The 17,131-nt window shown below is 46.2% G+C and overlaps 5 protein-coding genes across 5 annotated transcripts; 2 read left to right on the forward strand and 3 right to left on the reverse strand.

Annotated features, from left to right (window-relative positions):
- Positions 1–72: 72 nt before the first annotated feature.
- On the reverse strand, positions 73–3,486 carry GGI43DRAFT_424488 (WD-repeat containing protein SWD2; the record flags this gene model as incomplete). The annotated part of the gene is made up of 6 exons (XM_083208377.1): positions 73–869; positions 935–1,169; positions 1,250–1,409; positions 2,065–2,443; positions 2,528–2,963; positions 3,304–3,486. 6 exons carry the CDS (start codon positions 3,484–3,486, stop codon positions 73–75), a joined length of 2,190 nt encoding a protein of 729 aa, XP_083058093.1.
- A 3,339-nt stretch (positions 3,487–6,825) lies between these two features.
- GGI43DRAFT_126078 (Alpha/Beta hydrolase protein) lies at positions 6,826–9,201 on the forward strand. The gene is made up of 5 exons (XM_083199110.1): positions 6,826–7,189; positions 7,255–7,499; positions 7,560–7,882; positions 7,933–8,250; positions 8,319–9,201. Exons 1-5 carry the CDS (start codon positions 7,023–7,025, stop codon positions 9,081–9,083), a joined length of 1,818 nt encoding a protein of 605 aa, XP_083058094.1. The 5' UTR covers positions 6,826–7,022; the 3' UTR covers positions 9,084–9,201.
- Positions 9,202–9,245: 44 nt separating this feature from the next.
- Positions 9,246–11,313, reverse strand: GGI43DRAFT_411708 (uncharacterized protein). The gene is made up of 3 exons (XM_083206750.1): positions 11,071–11,313; positions 10,287–11,021; positions 9,246–10,221 (listed from the first exon to the last, which is right to left on the reverse strand). Exons 1-3 carry the CDS (start codon positions 11,171–11,173, stop codon positions 9,365–9,367), a joined length of 1,695 nt encoding a protein of 564 aa, XP_083058095.1. The 5' UTR covers positions 11,174–11,313; the 3' UTR covers positions 9,246–9,364.
- Positions 11,314–12,042: 729 nt separating this feature from the next.
- On the reverse strand, positions 12,043–15,808 carry GGI43DRAFT_424491 (tetratricopeptide repeat protein; the record flags this gene model as incomplete). Its single annotated transcript, XM_083208378.1, has 8 exons — positions 12,043–12,290; positions 12,340–12,383; positions 12,583–13,092; positions 13,192–14,686; positions 14,738–14,918; positions 14,976–15,212; positions 15,479–15,698; positions 15,753–15,808. 8 exons carry the CDS (start codon positions 15,806–15,808, stop codon positions 12,043–12,045), a joined length of 2,991 nt encoding a protein of 996 aa, XP_083058096.1.
- An 807-nt stretch (positions 15,809–16,615) lies between these two features.
- Positions 16,616–17,100, forward strand: GGI43DRAFT_411715 (uncharacterized protein). The gene has a single exon (XM_083206751.1). The coding sequence runs from the start codon at positions 16,721–16,723 to the stop codon at positions 17,015–17,017; it is 297 nt and encodes a 98-aa protein (XP_083058097.1). The 5' UTR covers positions 16,616–16,720; the 3' UTR covers positions 17,018–17,100.
- Positions 17,101–17,131: the final 31 nt, after the last annotated feature.

The raw sequence follows: 17,131 nt of genomic DNA on the forward strand, positions 1-17,131 counted from the left end.
GAGAGTTGAAATACCGTCACCGTTTGTAGAAACTAGATTCATGTGTTAAAGTTCACCGATTCCCCAGTGCTTCTATGCATGAGGATCCGGTAACCAAAGCACCAAATCTTGATCTGCCGTTGCGAAAAAGTTGAATCGCGGGTTAAATGCCACCACGGCAGCCTCTCTCTTATCCGGCAGTGTCCATGTTGGGTCGAGAACTTTGCTCTCCGACGGCTGTTTCAGCGTATCCCAAACCAACACATCTTGCTTTGAGCCACCACTCAGTACATATCGTCCATCTGGCGCAAAACAACAATCTCCACTGCTCTCAAACGAACTGGGATCAGTTGAAGCTGGGCCAGCGCCATTTGAAGGAAGAGTTTCTCCAGCAGCCAGTCGGTGCGTTCCTCCCCCCGGCCGTCGGAGATATGCCTTCAGATTGCCCTGGAAGGCGTCGAGAAGGAAGTGCCCACGGCCCTTTGTTCCCACAAGAATAGACTTGCCATCATTTGAGAATTCAAGCTTGGTCCACCCCTTGAGAAGATGCTGCGAATCGACACCGCGACACTGCTCCACCACATCAATGGTGGAGAATGGCGCCTTGTCGTAGTTTCGGATATCGTACAGCAGCACAGAGCCACTGCTAGGACATGCGACGGCAAAGACCGTTCCTGAGGGGTCATACGCAGCGAGGTACGGCGATCGAAGGAAAAGCTGGCCCTGCCAATTTTTCGTCTGCGTATCCCAAAGGCGGACAGTGTTGTCTTGTGAGCATGATATGAAGTTGTCGGAGCCAGGATGGACAGCAAGCGCTGTTACTGCAGCATCGTGGCCCTCAAAGTAGCGGATAAAGGAGTTGTCGTGAGTAGCAAGGTATCGGATAGCATCTGCGCAACATAGAGATTTAGCCACAGTGACAACGAGACAGGGGCACGATGGTGTAGCCACTTACGGTTCTGTTTCGTACTCGCATAGATGATACTAGAGCGAGTATGCGTAAACTTCGCCAGCTTAACGCCGTACTTCTTGCTCAGCAAGCTCTTATCGTGTCTGCCCTCTCGAACATTGTAGATCTGAATCGTCTCGTCACTCGCCGACGTCATGAGCAGCTCTCCGTCGTCGTCGTAGTCAATCGACAAGACTCGAGGCTGAGGCTTTCCATCTTTTATATCTTCGCGACGTAACAGCTAAAAGATTCCAATTCAATTCCTCAACGTCAGCTTTCTGAAGCTCCATCCGGTATCGGCAGTTTTTCGTGGGACAAGACAAACACACCTTGGTCGGGCGAAAGCTGGAGACGACGTCGCTGAGATTGGACACGGGCGCGCTGGCTGCCAGATTCCTCGAAATATTGAGGGCCGCGGAGCCATTTGACCCGGTAGGGTGATCGAGATCCATAGGCGTGGAAGCCATGATGGCAAATGAATCTCTAAGAACTTGATGCGATGCGATGCGATCGATGCGTCTTTCGACAGGCCGAGGCCACTGCGGCCTAAATAGCGCTGATGATGCTATTTAAAGCTTCGTATCTAATAATAATCGTATTATAATATGCTTTATAGTTAATATCCAAGCTAATTGAGTGATTGGTGGGGGATTAAGCGGTGCTGCGATTGTTGGCGGTGGTGAGAATTGCTTGTGCTTTTGGTAAACGACGTCACGGTTTGGGTTTTCGCGTAGCGCCCATTGACGCCAAAGCACGTGCCCCTCAACAGGGTCATGGATTGAGATTGATATAGACACAGGAGATAAACGACATGTAGAAGGGCAGCTTCTTAATATTTACAATTTTTTAATTCATAAAGTATCATAGTCGGCAATTTTGTTTATTCTTGGCTACTATACAAATTTTAATCATCGCTTCAATGTCAAAATGCAGAAGCGCTCTGAATATGTCAACATGTCAATGCATGGATATATCGACAACTTCCATTATTTGTATCCAACTTTCAACAAAGCAACGGGGTATATGCGCTAAAATGACTAAAATCACAGAAGAAATAAAGGGAAAAACTCAAGAGATTGGTTTAAAAGAGAGAGAGCTCTCATTCTTTTGACTTGTCCCCAGCCGCCGCCACTGACAATAAATCATGCGCGCTACTCTGTGTAAACGCCCTCGATACCATAATTCCTCCGGCCTTCAACTCGTCTAACTCCACCGACATAGTCGTTGGTTGTGCAGAAACCTCGATAACGGTCTCGGCCCCCGTTCCCCCAGATAAACCATCGCTATTGTTGATTTTCGCCCAGTCATGGTGTTGCAAACTCCCCTTGTACCCTCCGCCTCGCCGCTCAGAACTAGATGCTGTTCCGCCGCTCCTGGAATGCGTCACCGATTTGACGGTAGAATGGATTTTATCCTTGATGATGACCAGATGGCGATATATCTGTGGAAGATTTGCGCAGAGAATGGCGCCGCAGGGTTCCCAGGCCGAGAGGATACCCAGTGAAGCTTCATCCCCTTGTGAGTAAATTTGTTAGTTTTCATCACCTCCTGGTAAGTTGAATAAGTTGACAATGATACATAAGCAACAAAACAACTTACATGTAAAATCCGTAGACGCAACTCCAAACACAAACGACAATCTGGCCGCGCTAATCGCACATGTCGCCGCCCCAATCCCAAACATAAAGCATAAAATCACTCTCCTCTCTTTTGCCGCATGAAGTCCCAAAATCACAGGAATCGGCATCGAGAATATCCAGAGATCCGTCACCATGTTTGTCACATTTGTAAAATACGTAAAGGCCTCCTTGTTGATGCATTTCCCCTGAGTCTCGTCCCACCACGCCTCGATGGGCCGGCATCCAAAGCCCAACACAACCTCCATGACGATGATCCAGGCGCAGACAAAACAGGCGGTGCAAATGACGAGAGTTCGGAACGTTGGTGTGATGAAGATGCGGTAGTAAAGAGCTAATATGGAGAGTTTTGTGAAGCCAATGGCGATGTCGTAAAAGTGGCTGAAGATGTAGTCGCCCTGGGTATGATTGTGAGCTATGAACGGCTCTCGCTTACGAGAGACGGAGAATGAGACAAGATGAGACTTTATTTACCTTGAGAAACATTTGCACGTTATGCTCGGGAACAGCTTGGATATGACGTCCGAGCCCATACGGCGGTCCTTTTAAGCAATATCAGCACCGACTTCTTCTGCTAATTCGTATCGTTATTCACATACCATATACCAATCCCAGTGCACATTCAACCATGGCAACAAGCTTCAAACATACTCTATCAGCATCTGTCTCACTTCAAAGCATTAAACATGAAATTTTCTTCTTTGCTCCGATATCAACATCACGATTCTTGGAACATACCGTTGCCCATAGCATCAGATAGTCTTCAAAGCCAAGCCGCCCCTGAGATGAAGATACTGCCCATACTCTCCATCCTGTGCTTAATACCTCGAGCCCAATAGGGATCGAGTAGAAGGCTGTGACCAACCCGGTCTTGGACTGGGCCAAGTATTCCGGGCTGAAGGAGGTTGAATTCGTCGCCATTTCGGATATATATTTTATGATGAACCTCAATTGAACCTTTTTCTCCTGATGCGCTGTACTGACTTTTGTCAAGGAGAGAGGGGATGAGGGGGAAAGAGACGGGAAGCAGTACAGTCAGACGCTATGCTGAGTGGCTTCGTTTATCGTATCGTTTTGTATCGTCTAAGCAAGCCGTTCAAGACACTGTGATGGATACTCAACCCTCACAAACAAAATCGCAGCGACCGGCAATCAAAGTCTCAACAGCTTGTGATACCAGCGACAGCGACAGCCCTCTGGCCGGAGCCGTCACATGCGTCACTGACAATTAGGCCATGCACATCAAAAAGCACAAGCAGCACATGGATATACCATACGTATAAGAAAATAGAGTGACAGCAGCCGGGTATGTGGAACCGAGAAATAGTCGTGGCAGGGGAAGAGAGGAAAGATATAATAAATGCAAAAAGAAAAGATTTGCCCCAGATTATGCGCAGTTCCAAGGATTGCAGCGAACCACTCAAAACGAAATACGTATATAACCCATCAATCAATCAAGTTGTGCTTGCTGGGCATGGATCTTGCCCGCCCTGCTTACTGCCACACAGTTGATATCACACCCATCATTTAATAATACTACTCTGATACGGTAGTGCTGCTTTCTCCATAGTAGCCACACACACCTCTCGTTTTCCACCGAATAGTCTCGTCCACATACAGAATAGACATTAACGGCACCTGTACGACGCCAATCGCTTCTAGAGCCACCCACGAAGGATCACCCTCGCTCCTCTAGGGCGGTCCGAACCGTCCACTGAGCGCCGCGAATTTCTACTTGTAGATTAACTGTCCAACGGCTGCCAAACACATACCAGCACTGGGACAGATGGAAGAGCCTTGGCAAGGCTCTGCAGGTTGTGCAGAATGTGGAGAAGAAAGATCGCCACCTGAACAGGACCGACTTTTACGAAAAAGGGCCACACTTGAAACTATTCGAGAAAAACAGCTAATGGCGAAATCAGAGTAACAGAATTAAAAGTCCACTTTTATAAAATAATATTTTACCATCTCTCAACCCATGCCCCATAAGAAGAGCAAAGCTGAGAACTAAGCCTTGTGCGATAAAAGGCCAGCAACAGGGATTCAATAATTGTGAGCCGTGGCTTGTCTCGAGGCTGCGCGTCATCCCGGGAGCAGAAATGATGTTTGTCATCAGGCGGTGTTAGCGGTATGAAATTGCAGAGTAGGATTTCTTTTCCCAGACAGTCGTGGCGTTTGTGCTTGTACTCTGCAGAGTCATGTTCATGCATGTACGTATTCATAAGTATCCATCGCCTCACTTACATTCAACAGAGATTCCTTTCCCCAAAAAATGAAAAAGAGTAATTAAGCAATTAGCTAATTCATTTGTTAAATGCGACGTCAGATATTGCGAATCTTCAACAGTTCCGCCACGCCTCACTTTCTTTCATCCCACTTCATTACCATCTCTCTCCACATCCCGATCATCCATTGCGCACGTTTCTCACCTGCGCCGGCACCAAGTCTAAGTTCATACAAGCATCTCCATCCTCATGGCCTGTCAAACGGCAATAATGTCTGAAAACGTTTAAATCGAAACTCTACATCACGCAGCATGGGGAGGGAACTAGGATCATTCTTGGCAGGTAGTCTAGAATAAAAAGAAAGCCGTGTTGGGATACAAGTGAGCATCATTAAAATGCAAAGTAAGAGCTTGCGTATCACCATTAGTAGTATCTACTGCTACAAAGTGCCGCTGAGGGAACATGGGGGGCCCTGGCCTGAGCACTCATGCATGTAAGACAAGATGGCACGAGGGAGGGCTGGTTGGCGAACAAGGATACGAGGCAGAAGCAGCAATAAACGTCTCCTCCCTCTTTCACCTGAGTGGCTGCCGCATGTCGAAGGCGTGCACATCATTAACCATCAATCACGAGAAGGGAAAAAAGAAAGAAGGGAAGAAGAGGCTTCGTTTCGCTTCGATGGGCATACACGAGACATAGCCCATTGACTTTTGGCGTTGTGCCTCGCCTCACTGCCACGTTGGATTGTCGGATTGGGTCATGGCCTGAATCACATACGGTACTCTACTTATTTCTCCCTGCTGCATGTGTGTTTAGGTGTCACACACCGAAGCTGTCCGCCAGTTCCGGCTTCTGCTTGGGGCCAAAAGCCTCCGAGTGGTGGAACAAGCAGTTACCAAGCACAAAACCAGTACTATCATGAATCCTGCCGCCGTTCCCGTTATCGCGGTCTTGAACAAGCTTCTCTAATGCCGTGCTTGTACTGTACTATTATTCAGCTACCATATAAAGTGCCATCTTTGCAGCTAGCAAGGATCTTTAGGGCGCCATACTGTAAGCGCAAGGGAACGGCCCGCTCGCTCTTGTTCTCTCTCGGCCGAACTCACTATCGGCGATGGTGATGTCTCAAGTTATAAATGCTGCTACCTAGAAACAGCAAGTCATTTGCCATACAAACACAAGACAGAGTCCCCATCACGCGCTGCTCCTACAAGCAATCCAGCTGCCGTATGCTACAAGCCGACAATCCTATTTCCTCTCATCTACGAAACATATATCTTTTCATCAAAGCCATGCTTCTTCACCAGACCCCAAGTCACCTGAATCATGAAGCCGGCGGAAAATCACCAGCCACCCTGGTCGTTTCCAAGCTGACACTGCCGTAAACTCCGCTGCCTCAAGTGACAATCTGCTCTATCTGTCTGCCTGTCCGTCTGTCCCTGCAGATGCTAAAGAGGTCACAGGCTGTTCCTTTCCGAAATGGAAAAGAACATCAATTATACTGGCACCTCAACATTTCCTGACATATTTACATACATGAAGTCATCTGCCTCAAAGTGTTGAAATCGCTTCGCCATGAATCACATGTCATTACTAACGATATTCATCCCGCATTATCGCGTATATTAATTTATAATAGCTGCCGGCAGCTCGCATTCAGCTCTCTCGGTCGCAGCTGAGGCGGCCAGCATACACACATTCTTTGTACTACTTGCGCTGCCAGGGCCCTTTTGTTTGACCTTCTTCCCCGGACCGCTTCGGCGAGGCCGTACCTTTGTCCACCTGAATTGCGCATCTCAGCAGCGAATCTCAAACGCCATCCATGTCCACCATACATGTATTCAGCTGTCTTTGCCCAATTTGTCTGCCGATTCCACCCTGCTGTTGGGTCTAATTTTTAATACACACAATATTGAAAAAGGGCTTGAGAGATGCTGGAGTGCAGGATTGATCACGGATCGTTTAGTGCTCCCGATCCCGGATGCGTCGTACATTTCGTTTCTCGAAACGCTTGAGGATAACTTGTATCCACCATTATCGACTCTTTTTTGGAGCCAACAACCAGCCACTTCCCAGAGATTTCTAATGTCTCATTAATTACTCACTTTCTCTCTTAATACTATTAATTAATTTTTAATCTTGTTTTGTTCACAATATATAAATTGTACGAGATAGAGCAGGATACAGCGAGGAAGGCAAAGATTCAAGACTCAACTGTAGAACCTTGCTACAATGAGGCGTGTCACCAGCTCCTTCATACTCACCTTGGCTGTCATTACGGACCACGCATGGGCTGCTATTCCTTCAGGGTCTACACCAGCCGCCCCTCAGGTTGATCTAGGATACGCAGTTTATGAGGGCGTCTACAACGATACATATAGCTTGAACACCTGGAAAAGGTAGTGCCATCAGTTTCAAAAGAATTGAGACTGGCCTCAGCAGCTTACTTATACTCCTAATTTAGTATCCGATACGCCGCTCCTCCAATCGGCAATCTACGATGGCAAGCTCCTCAACCACCACTTAATGCCACCACCCGAAATCGAATCGTTCCTGCAGTAGATCAGCCTCCATTCTGTCCCCAGTCCGGCGCCTATGGCGTGCCTTCAGTATACGGTTTCAATTCCAACCTCGGCAATGAAGATTGTCTGTATCTCAACGTCTATGCGCCGCCGGAAGCTGAGAACTTGCCAGTTTTTGTCTGGATTCGTAAGTCTTGAAACGAGGCCACATTCGAGGTCTCAGCCAAGAGCTAACCGATATGATAAGATGGTGGTGGCTACTCGGTCTTCTCTGCCATTTACAACCCCAGCTCCATGATAGATGACAACGACAATGGCTTCATCACTGTTGAAATCCAGTACCGCCTTGGCGCCTTCGGCCAACTCGCCTCTGCCGACGTTAAGCGGCACGGTAAGCTCAATGCTGGTTTATTAGACCAGCGCTTTGCTCTTGAGTGGGTACAGAAATACATCTCCAAGTTTGGTGGTGATCCCACCCGTGTTACGCTGGGCGGCGAATCGTCTGGTGCAGGATCCGTCATGTATCAGTCTCTAGCATATGGTGGCAAAGACTCGAGGCTATTCAGCAACGTGCGTAATTCAGGCCTCTTCTTCTCATTGGTGTTATTAACCGTAATCAGATCATTTTGGCGAGCACATATGTCCCTCCCATCTACCAGTTCAACGATTCCGTTCCCACCAGTCATTACAACAATTTTGCTGCAGCCGCTGGGTGTGGGGAGACTTCACCTACAAGGAAGCAGCATTCAAGTGTATTTGACTGCCTTGTTGCTGCCGACACGAATGTCCTGCAAAATGCCAGTGGCCTTGTATCAACTTCCGACGGCTACTTTGGAAGCTTCTCCTGGCTGCCAGTCATTGATCATGATATGATCCGATATCGACCTTCAGAACAGCTTCAGCTTGGCCGGATCAGTGGCAAGCGCATATTAATCGGAGTATATATTCCCTTTAAAATAATTCTTAATAAGCCATGACTCTCCATACTGACAATGAGCTTCGATAGACCAATGCAAACGAAGGCGTCCCGCTTACAAACCCCAACGTCACCACCAAAGCGGAATTCGACGCCTTCATATCTTCCACTCTCCCACATCTCACCACTTCCGACATCCTTACTCTAAACCAACTTTACGACACAGCTAACGCACAGCCTGGCAACAACGGAACCCGATTCGACACAATGGGCGATAGTGGTCCTACAGCAAACACCGTTTCTGGCATGGCTACAGGCATCCAACAGACAGCTTTCAATGTTGCTGCTGAATCCATCTTCCAATGCCCCTCACAATGGATAGCCGAAACTTTCAGCTCAAGACGACAGGCGTGGAAGTATCAGTATTCACTCGACCCGGCATATCACGGGGCAGATCTCGGCGCGTACTTTGTCAGCACCAGCGGCTTGCCCAATCCCAGCTTTCAGCGAAGCTTCCATATAATATGGGGCAACTTCATCATCAACGACACTCCAGTAATATCCGTAAAGGATGCAACCGCTGGAATGGCGAATGCCACAGTCCCCATCGATGCCAATCATCCGGAGCAAATATCCTGGCCGCAGTACATAGTGCAAGACGCAACATTCATGAACCTGAATACCACAGGCGGAGAGGTGTCTCTAGTCACAGTGACAGATGAGTTGAGCTACTACGTCCGCACGGGAACAGGTATCACCAACACCTTTCGCCTTGCGAATGCTACGACTTGGGAAGGTGGGCGCGGCGATAGATGCAGGTTCTGGCAGTCTATTGCACCTAGAGTGCCCAACTAAAGCTCTTCTTAGACCAGAAGATTGATTAATCATACGAGAATCCATTTCGCTTTCTTCATAAAGGGAAAGAATGGGGCAAAGAGCCGCCAATGGTTTTGTCTGTATATATTATCAAGTTCTAGGGCCAGCTATGAGCCTGTGTACAAATGAATGAGGATAAAATGAAACGTTAATAACTCGTATTCATCTATGTGCTACCAAATATATGCATGTGATATTTAAATGCTATGCCTTCTATGTTGAGTAAATCCTCGCACAATCATAAACATTTTTATAATGCTTCAGGCAATCTTTTTTCCCTTGTTGTTTCTCCAGAATTCATCAAAGAAAAATAGACAAAATATAAGTATAGTTAGTATGGCGACAACAACAAAAAACCAGAGTATACTGATCTGATCCCCAGGGAGCTCCTTGACGTTCATGCCAAATATGCCTGTAGCAACTGATACAGGCACAAATGCAGATGCTAACAAAGTCAGTTTCCCAGCCTTATCTGCCTGTAATCTAGCCGAGTGTGACTCCGTGATGGAAATGCTGGAATGCAGCACAGAGATGGCTTCGTTCGTACGGCCATATAGTGATTCCGCATGATCGAGAAGATGTTTAAAATCTCGCCTAATCGCATTGTACGCTATTTCGGCCTTTTCCATTCCAGATTCTGTATTTGACTTCATCCAAGATGGACGTCGAACGTTCTCAATGCTCATAAGAACGCGCTTTATGTCCGAAATTCGAGAATACAAAATCTGCTGCGTATATTTCAGGTGCGATAAGACCTCGTGATCGTCCTCAGGTTCTTTTGCGGTGTATATTCGAAGTTTAGCTTCTATCATATTGAGAAATTGCTGCTGCGAATTGGCAGAAAGTTGAAAAATCTCTCCAAGAGCATAGAATGGATCCGTAGCTTTAATTTCCGGGTGTAATGAGAGGCCATAGTTTTGGTAAAGCTGAGAAACGGGGTCTTGCGGGGTCAAAGAGCCGTTATTAGTTTCATCAGAAGACTGAAATAAATGGCCCTTAAGAGCAATCATAGGTTTATTATCGATCACGGGGTGATATTTCGATTCGTAAGATTTGGTATCCCATGGCTCATGTTTGTCATGGCGGGTGCCGCTTCCAGCATCAGCCCAAACCAGGACTATCGATATCTGCTATCAGCTACATTGCGCATATATAAAGTATACAGCTGTATACTACACTCACGTCTAAACAACTTCCTTTCGTCTTCCGACTTGCCATCTTCAGCTTGCTGCATGCAAATCGAGATGCGTTGGTCGATGGCAAAGTGTATCTCATCGAAAACATAATAGTCTCTAATCATCGACTCGCCGGGGCTTATATCGGAGCCCAAACTCAAAAGCTTCTCGTGGTGCCTTTCTAATTCGCATCTGCCATTTTTCCTTTCGTCTTCAGTCCAAGCGGATGGAGACATTCCCTTGAGGGGGCTCTCTCGGCTACCAATAGTCGTTACAGGCAGCTCCATCAAATGCCAGGAAGCGGAAGGCAAGCAAGGAGTGGAAAAATTATTGGATTTGTCTTGAGCAAATCGAAAATCTAGATGGCGGCCGAAAAACTCGGGGTCGACCAAGAATCGACTGCCCACATTATTGATCCACGCAGGAGACAGGAAACCACGAAGTAAGATTATAAGGCTCGTTTCGGACTGGAACTCGTAAATTTGCGTTGGGCTCTGGAAATCTTTACGACCGGTGGTTGACAGCGTCTTAGCTCGTTGGCCATCTTGGCCCTCGGTGCCCAGAGGTAAGGAGTATATCAGAGCAGCGTCCGTGCTGCCACCTGACCCGGTATTACCATCTATTTGCACTGCCGTCGTCGAATCTCTGCGACCAGTAAGAAATTCGCCAAGAGAAAGATAATTCGAGCCTATTTGTAGTTTCGAGAAATTTTCGACCGTCCGGGCATATTCATCTGGACGCACTGTTTCAAAGGTCAACCTCAAAAATCTTTAGAAGGCGCACAGACTAACATCGTTTACTATTGTTAGTAGTACATGTACTCTTCTTTGTCTCAGTAGACTGGCGATTTGTACTTGACGACGAAGAAACAACAGCGGTAGTAGTATTAGCCATCTTCTGAACCAGTTCAGTCTAGAATGCAGGGAAAGGTGCAAAGACAAACGAAATTAGGCAGTAGTATGGGAGATGTGAGGCACATGCGCCTATCTAGTGTTATAGGGGGACGCAAGGGAGATGGAAGGGGGCTGTGTACATGAGAATACCTACCTCTAGGGGCAGTCAGCATCGGAGCAACTATTTCTATATCATTTTTTATGGACGTCGCTATATTTGAATGAGTTATACACTTATGGGTATTCATTTCATTATTACATATATCTTTTCAATGTTTTGAGTAATGCAGAGCATATTCAACGAGAGTGTCTTATATTTAAGACATATTCTAGCGATGCTATAAATTCGGAGCAAGTACTGCTTAGGCGCCCAAAATGCGAAGCATAGGATAGACAAATAAAGACCTAAGGCGCGTAGTGAGGCTCTACTGCTTAAGTACGTACATGAACATGTACCTGTCCCTTCTTACATTTGATATGTAGCTAGTACCCAAGCTAGTACTCGGCTACGCAAGCGATACATATGCCTTACATGGCACATATTCTCATATTCTTACATGATAAATATTTCTTCACTGGTATTTCCATGATACGACCAGTAGTTGGCTCAACGAGTCTGAATAACATCCAAAAAAGATTCACTTCGTAATATACTTCAATACCAGTAAGGATCGCCAGGTCAGACAGTTTATTGTAAGGGCCCAGACTACAGTATGTGAGAATGAAGTATTACGGGGGTTGGTATAATACTAAACTCTCAATAATATACCCATCAAAGTCTTATTTTAGCTCCTATGAATGCTAATCGCTTGATAAAGAGTCTCTATCTGGGTAGCTAGGTACGTCTTGTGTTCCTCTATAAGCGCGTAGCTATCTAGACCAAAATGCCACCAGCTGATCAAAATCTGTCTCATCCAACTGTTCCAATGGCCGGCTGTCTGTTCGTTTTAGACGTTTCCTGATTTCGTAGGCTCTTCTCATCTGTTTATCAGCCTCTTCTATCTCCCCCATTTCCTGGTATAGCATCCCTTTCAAGTACGTTGTTCTTGCAGTCTCATTTACCAGATACGGACGAAGCTTAAACGCTTTCAAAGCGCTGTCGAGATAATCCCTACTATCTGTTAGCTTCTACAGCACTCTAGAAAGTATGCATTTAATTTCTCGTACTCAGCTTCTTGAAAGCGACGTAATCTAATACAGTGACCAGCCATCTTATGGCAAATATCACCAAACCGATGGTGGTTGCGTCCTAGAACCTTGCTATATTGCTCGTAGCATCGCTGATGAAATCCTAAGCTTTCCTGCAACCGACCTTGCGCTTCTAATACGTTACCTAGGCCGTAGAGGATCTTCCCAGTCCTGAAGCCTACATCAGTAGATGAAATTACAATAGTATATATCGTTGCTTACTTGAATGATTTGGTATCATCAACTCCCCATGCAGCTGCATGGATATCCATAATCTCGATCAATGCTTTCTCAGCGTTGTGATAGTCTTTTAACAGCCAGTACATGAAACCCAAGTTGGGTTCTGGCCATCCAAGCATAGTGTCTGTATAATCTTCTAAGCCCTGGAAGATTTTTATAGACTCGCGGAAGGCTTCGCATGCCTCTTCATGCAAACCACTGTTGCCATATGCCACGCCAATTTCGTTGTAGGCATAGCCAAGTTCGTAATCTCTAATTGGGAGTCCAGATTCTGATCTTCTCTCAAGAAGCATATCAAGCCACTGCTGCTTGTGCTTTTTACTATCTTTATGACTATTCGTTTCAACAAGAGCGATTCCAATAAAGGAGTGGCCTTCTCGAATAACTTCGTGAGCCTCATCGCTATGATAATCCTTCATCTGCTCTCCGATTAACAGCGCCACATTGCAAAATGGTTCGGTTTCGTCCGGTAAGCCTCGTTCAAACATATACCTACATTAGTCAGAAAAGTCAAATATATCTTCAAAGTGATATTCCTTTTCTACCCCTCGGATCCTTCTCAAAAAAATTTTGGGTTGAGAGCTCACATACCAACCAACATCATTGAATAGACGTGCTGCCTCTAAATTTGCCGGCGAAAAACTCCCCTCTCGTATAAGTGGGTTTATCCCATCCTTCAAGCGTAAGACACTTGGGAAAAAAGTCTTGCATTTGCTAAATCGTTCAATCGAATGATGCTCTTGCATTGGCTGGAATGGCCAAATAGCAATTGCCAAGGCAATGGCGGCTCGATAAGCTGCCTCCAGCTGTCCACGGCTCATGGCATGTAGCACAGAGTCTTGGATAAGACGGTGTATAGAGAGTTCTCCGCTCTCTTCATGTAAGTTAATTAACGATGAGGACAGCAGCTCTCCTCTTGCCCTCAGATACTCCAGTCTCGTTTTAGGATAGTCCGACACATCTTGTCCGACAGAACCACTGGTCAGTAGCTCTTCTGGTATCGCATCCGGGTCTAGAAGACAGATGACTTGAAGCAGCGCTCGAGTAGGGCCTTCTAGTCGATCAAGCGCCCAAATTGTAGCCAAAGATCGGCTTTTCTGTCCTCTATATAAATCAGCTGTCGTCTGAAAGGTGGTAGCTATTCCCTTATCGTCAAGAAGTTTTGCAATGTCTGTATGCGAGCATCTCAGCTGTCGATATATTCCAGCCATCTGGTTAATGGCTAATGGCAGACCGCCGAGTTTGTCGGCGATGGATTGAAGGGCTTTCTCTTGGGCTAGAGTAGCGGGAGAATTTGTCAACTGTTCCAAAAGCCGCTGTGTGTAAACCATAGACAGACCAGGTAATTGTATTCCATCTCGGATATGCATGTTTAGCCTGGCCTGCGGGTCTCGACTCGTGACAAGCACGGAGCCTCGTCCGAGGCCGGGCCAGAATTCCGATAGTACGTCTAGGTTGTCAACATTATCGAAGACGATTAGCCACTTCGCTAAATTTTCCTGTGTCTCTGGCTCTGAAGGTCTCTTTAACGGCTTAGAGAGCCAATTTATGACAATGCTATGACTTGCAGCTATATCAGAGGATCTGTCTTCAAGTCCTAGTTTTGTTGATATATGCGCAAAGTCACCACCAAGGATGTTGGCGTTGTCTGCTTTAAGCCAAAAGATAGCGTCAAAGACATCCTGCCGGGAAAATGCGTATTCAGCTGCCAACGACGTTTTACCTACGCCACCAAGACCACAGAGAGCAAATGAGTGGACACTCCCTCGTTGATTATCATCCAATACGTCTTTTTGCTCTGGTAGCAAATATCTGTCGAGGGTCGCCATCATATCGTCACGGCCTAAGAAATTCTTTGCCCGGCGCTGTGAGCCAAGCATAAAACATGGAAGAATAGGCTCCTTTTCGCTTTCTTCTAGTGGAGTCACAGAGGGCACGAACTCGAATGATGCATCAGTTGATCCTGCAGTTGAACATCCTTCTGGATAAGACGTAGGGACAGACGCTCTTTCAGCCACCAGATCAGTTTCGAGCGATCCAGCATCACTTCGAAGAGTGGTGTATCGCAAGAGATGTGGAACTATGTCTTGACTACCATCAGAGTAGCTCATATTAACACAGGCTGAATAAAGCTTACATGGCTCGCTCATTTGCGCAATCTTTTCTGGTGCAGTCCTCATAATATCCGAAAGCAAGACCTGTATTTTGCTATACACGTCGCCCGTCACGTCAATGTCACAAACTCTAGCATGATTCGACTGGCTGTCAACGAGCTGCTCTCCAGCAATCCCTAATCGAGATAACTGTTGTGGAACAACCTTTTTGGAATTATTAGGTACAGTGTCATTGAATAGGTTACAGCAGCCATAACGTACAACTTGGCCTTGTGATTTGCTTAGAAATTTTGCGAATACGCTACTCTGGTACGCCGCCGTCTCGCTTTCGTAAACAGAAATTGCGGGAATGTTGAGATTCAGTCTCTCAAACTCTCGACATAGCCCGAGCAAAGCCTGTGCATCGTTTGGCGTTTGATAATTCCTCTTGGCTTCTTTATTACGATACTTAAGAAGGAATTCGATAGTTTGCTTCACTTCGACCACAGGAACATTTCTCTGAAAATGCGGCGCACCTAAGAATATCAGACCAGAAAATGTTGGTATCAAATACCCACATTCATGAAAAAAGAGCCTGCAAAGGCATAAAGCCTAATCTCATTTAGTTATGTAGTTATTATAACGTCGTCGAGTAAGGGCTTTGCCGTAATAAGCCTACCTTTTTCAGAACAAATCCGCCAGTACTATGAGAAATGAAAACAATGGGTCTCTTCAGCTGCACAAGTTTAGTATCCGCCATTAGTCGTATATCATACTTAACTAACCTTGAAGTTAGGCCGATAGCTCCTCAGTGATTCAAGGAAGTTCTTTCCACCATTCAGTACATGGTCAGAAAGAGAATTCCCATACTCCTGACTTAATACGTATTCGAATATTGTAACACTCGGCCCAAGATCTTCAGACAACTTCTTTAACCACGGGGATAGGGAAAGGCTAGCCCATTGAGACGGCTGGCTGAATCCCCAAGCTGGAATAACAACTATACTATAACGCAGACTTCAGCCACAATCCAGGGTTATCCATGTACGATTCGCTTACTCAAGCCCATTAGAGGCATCGCTGGCTACTGAAGGCTCGAACAAAGGCCTGAGCATGTTGCGCAAATCCAAAGCACTGCCAGCTACGTAGGCAAGAGAGCGAGTCAGTCAGAAACAAGTTGTAATACGACGTCGCCTAGATTAGTCGAGTGTCCAGAGTGAGACAGCGGGTGTTGGTAGACCCCCAAAAGAAAAGGATCTACTATTCGATTAGGTGTATGTTGGGAGGGGAAGCCTCTCGGTATTACGTCTACCACACCCACTCATATACTTCCCACCAATATGAGAAGAGAAGCCAATGATTGCAGCTCTCGGTTACACAGCAGGCTATACCACTTATTTTACCGCAAACGTCTCATGTGATACATGAGACATGGAATTGCCACGTCGCGGGCATGACTGCGGCCCCCTCAAATCCTCAGCCTCATGCGGATGGATTCCCCACGATTAGCACCCAACGAGCCTTTGCGCAACACCACTCTTTAACTCGACCATTTCAGAGGCCCAATTAAATCACTGCCAGCCTATACCAACGCAATAAACGCGCCACGTCGCTGCGCTGCGTTATTTTCTGCCTAACACATTCGTGTGAGGCGACATATGGAGTAATCCTAGATTATCAGTGGTGATGATTTTATTGGACAGAAACTTTATGTGGGCTAATTTTTTGCCATCGGATGAGGACTCTATCCGTTTGTCAGCCTAATCTGAACAACAAACTCCTTTTTCCCCTTGCTTGAAATCCATGAAGATATAAATAAAAAGTGTTTCAAATATGATTTGCCTGAAGAAAAATTCAAAAGGAGCTTGGGATGCATATTAAAAGGGTTCATTTTTCCGCAGGGGAAAAAAAGATTTCTGCCAGGAATGTAAATTTTCTTTCGTCTGTAAGCTGCTTTCGCGGATCCTACTTATGACAATAAATGCGCGAGTCTTCTAACGCTATTCAGTTTGCAAAACAATCAAAGTATGGCAACCAACCAAGCTGACCATATAACGGAGGACATCCAAGCCCATGAGACCGAAACAGAAGAGTCTCAGACCAACAGCCAACTCCAGCATTCTCAAGTCGATAAAGATCGACTGGAGGATGGACAAGTGGAAAAGTCTCAGCCATGGAAGGCTGGTTGGATAGCTCGGAACAAAGATGGCGTAGAAAAGCCAGAGACTAAGGGCGTCAGCCATGGCACGGAAAAGGGGGATATCGTGGTAATCGGGGGCTTTACCAGTGGCGTTGCCATTCGAATGACGCCAAATAAGTCTTAGTAGAGTGTATACACCACGATGGGAGGCGGGTGAGTATAGACGCTTGCAGTGTATTTATTCAATCCAATATATCATATGCCAAATTAGAGTACACTGTAGCATCTTTGGAGGATG

The sequence above is a fragment of the Trichoderma evansii genome, assembly GCF_050947405.1.
Source record: "Trichoderma evansii strain SZMC 28006 chromosome Unknown GGI43scaffold_18, whole genome shotgun sequence".
NCBI classification, from domain to species: domain Eukaryota; kingdom Fungi; phylum Ascomycota; class Sordariomycetes; order Hypocreales; family Hypocreaceae; genus Trichoderma; species Trichoderma evansii.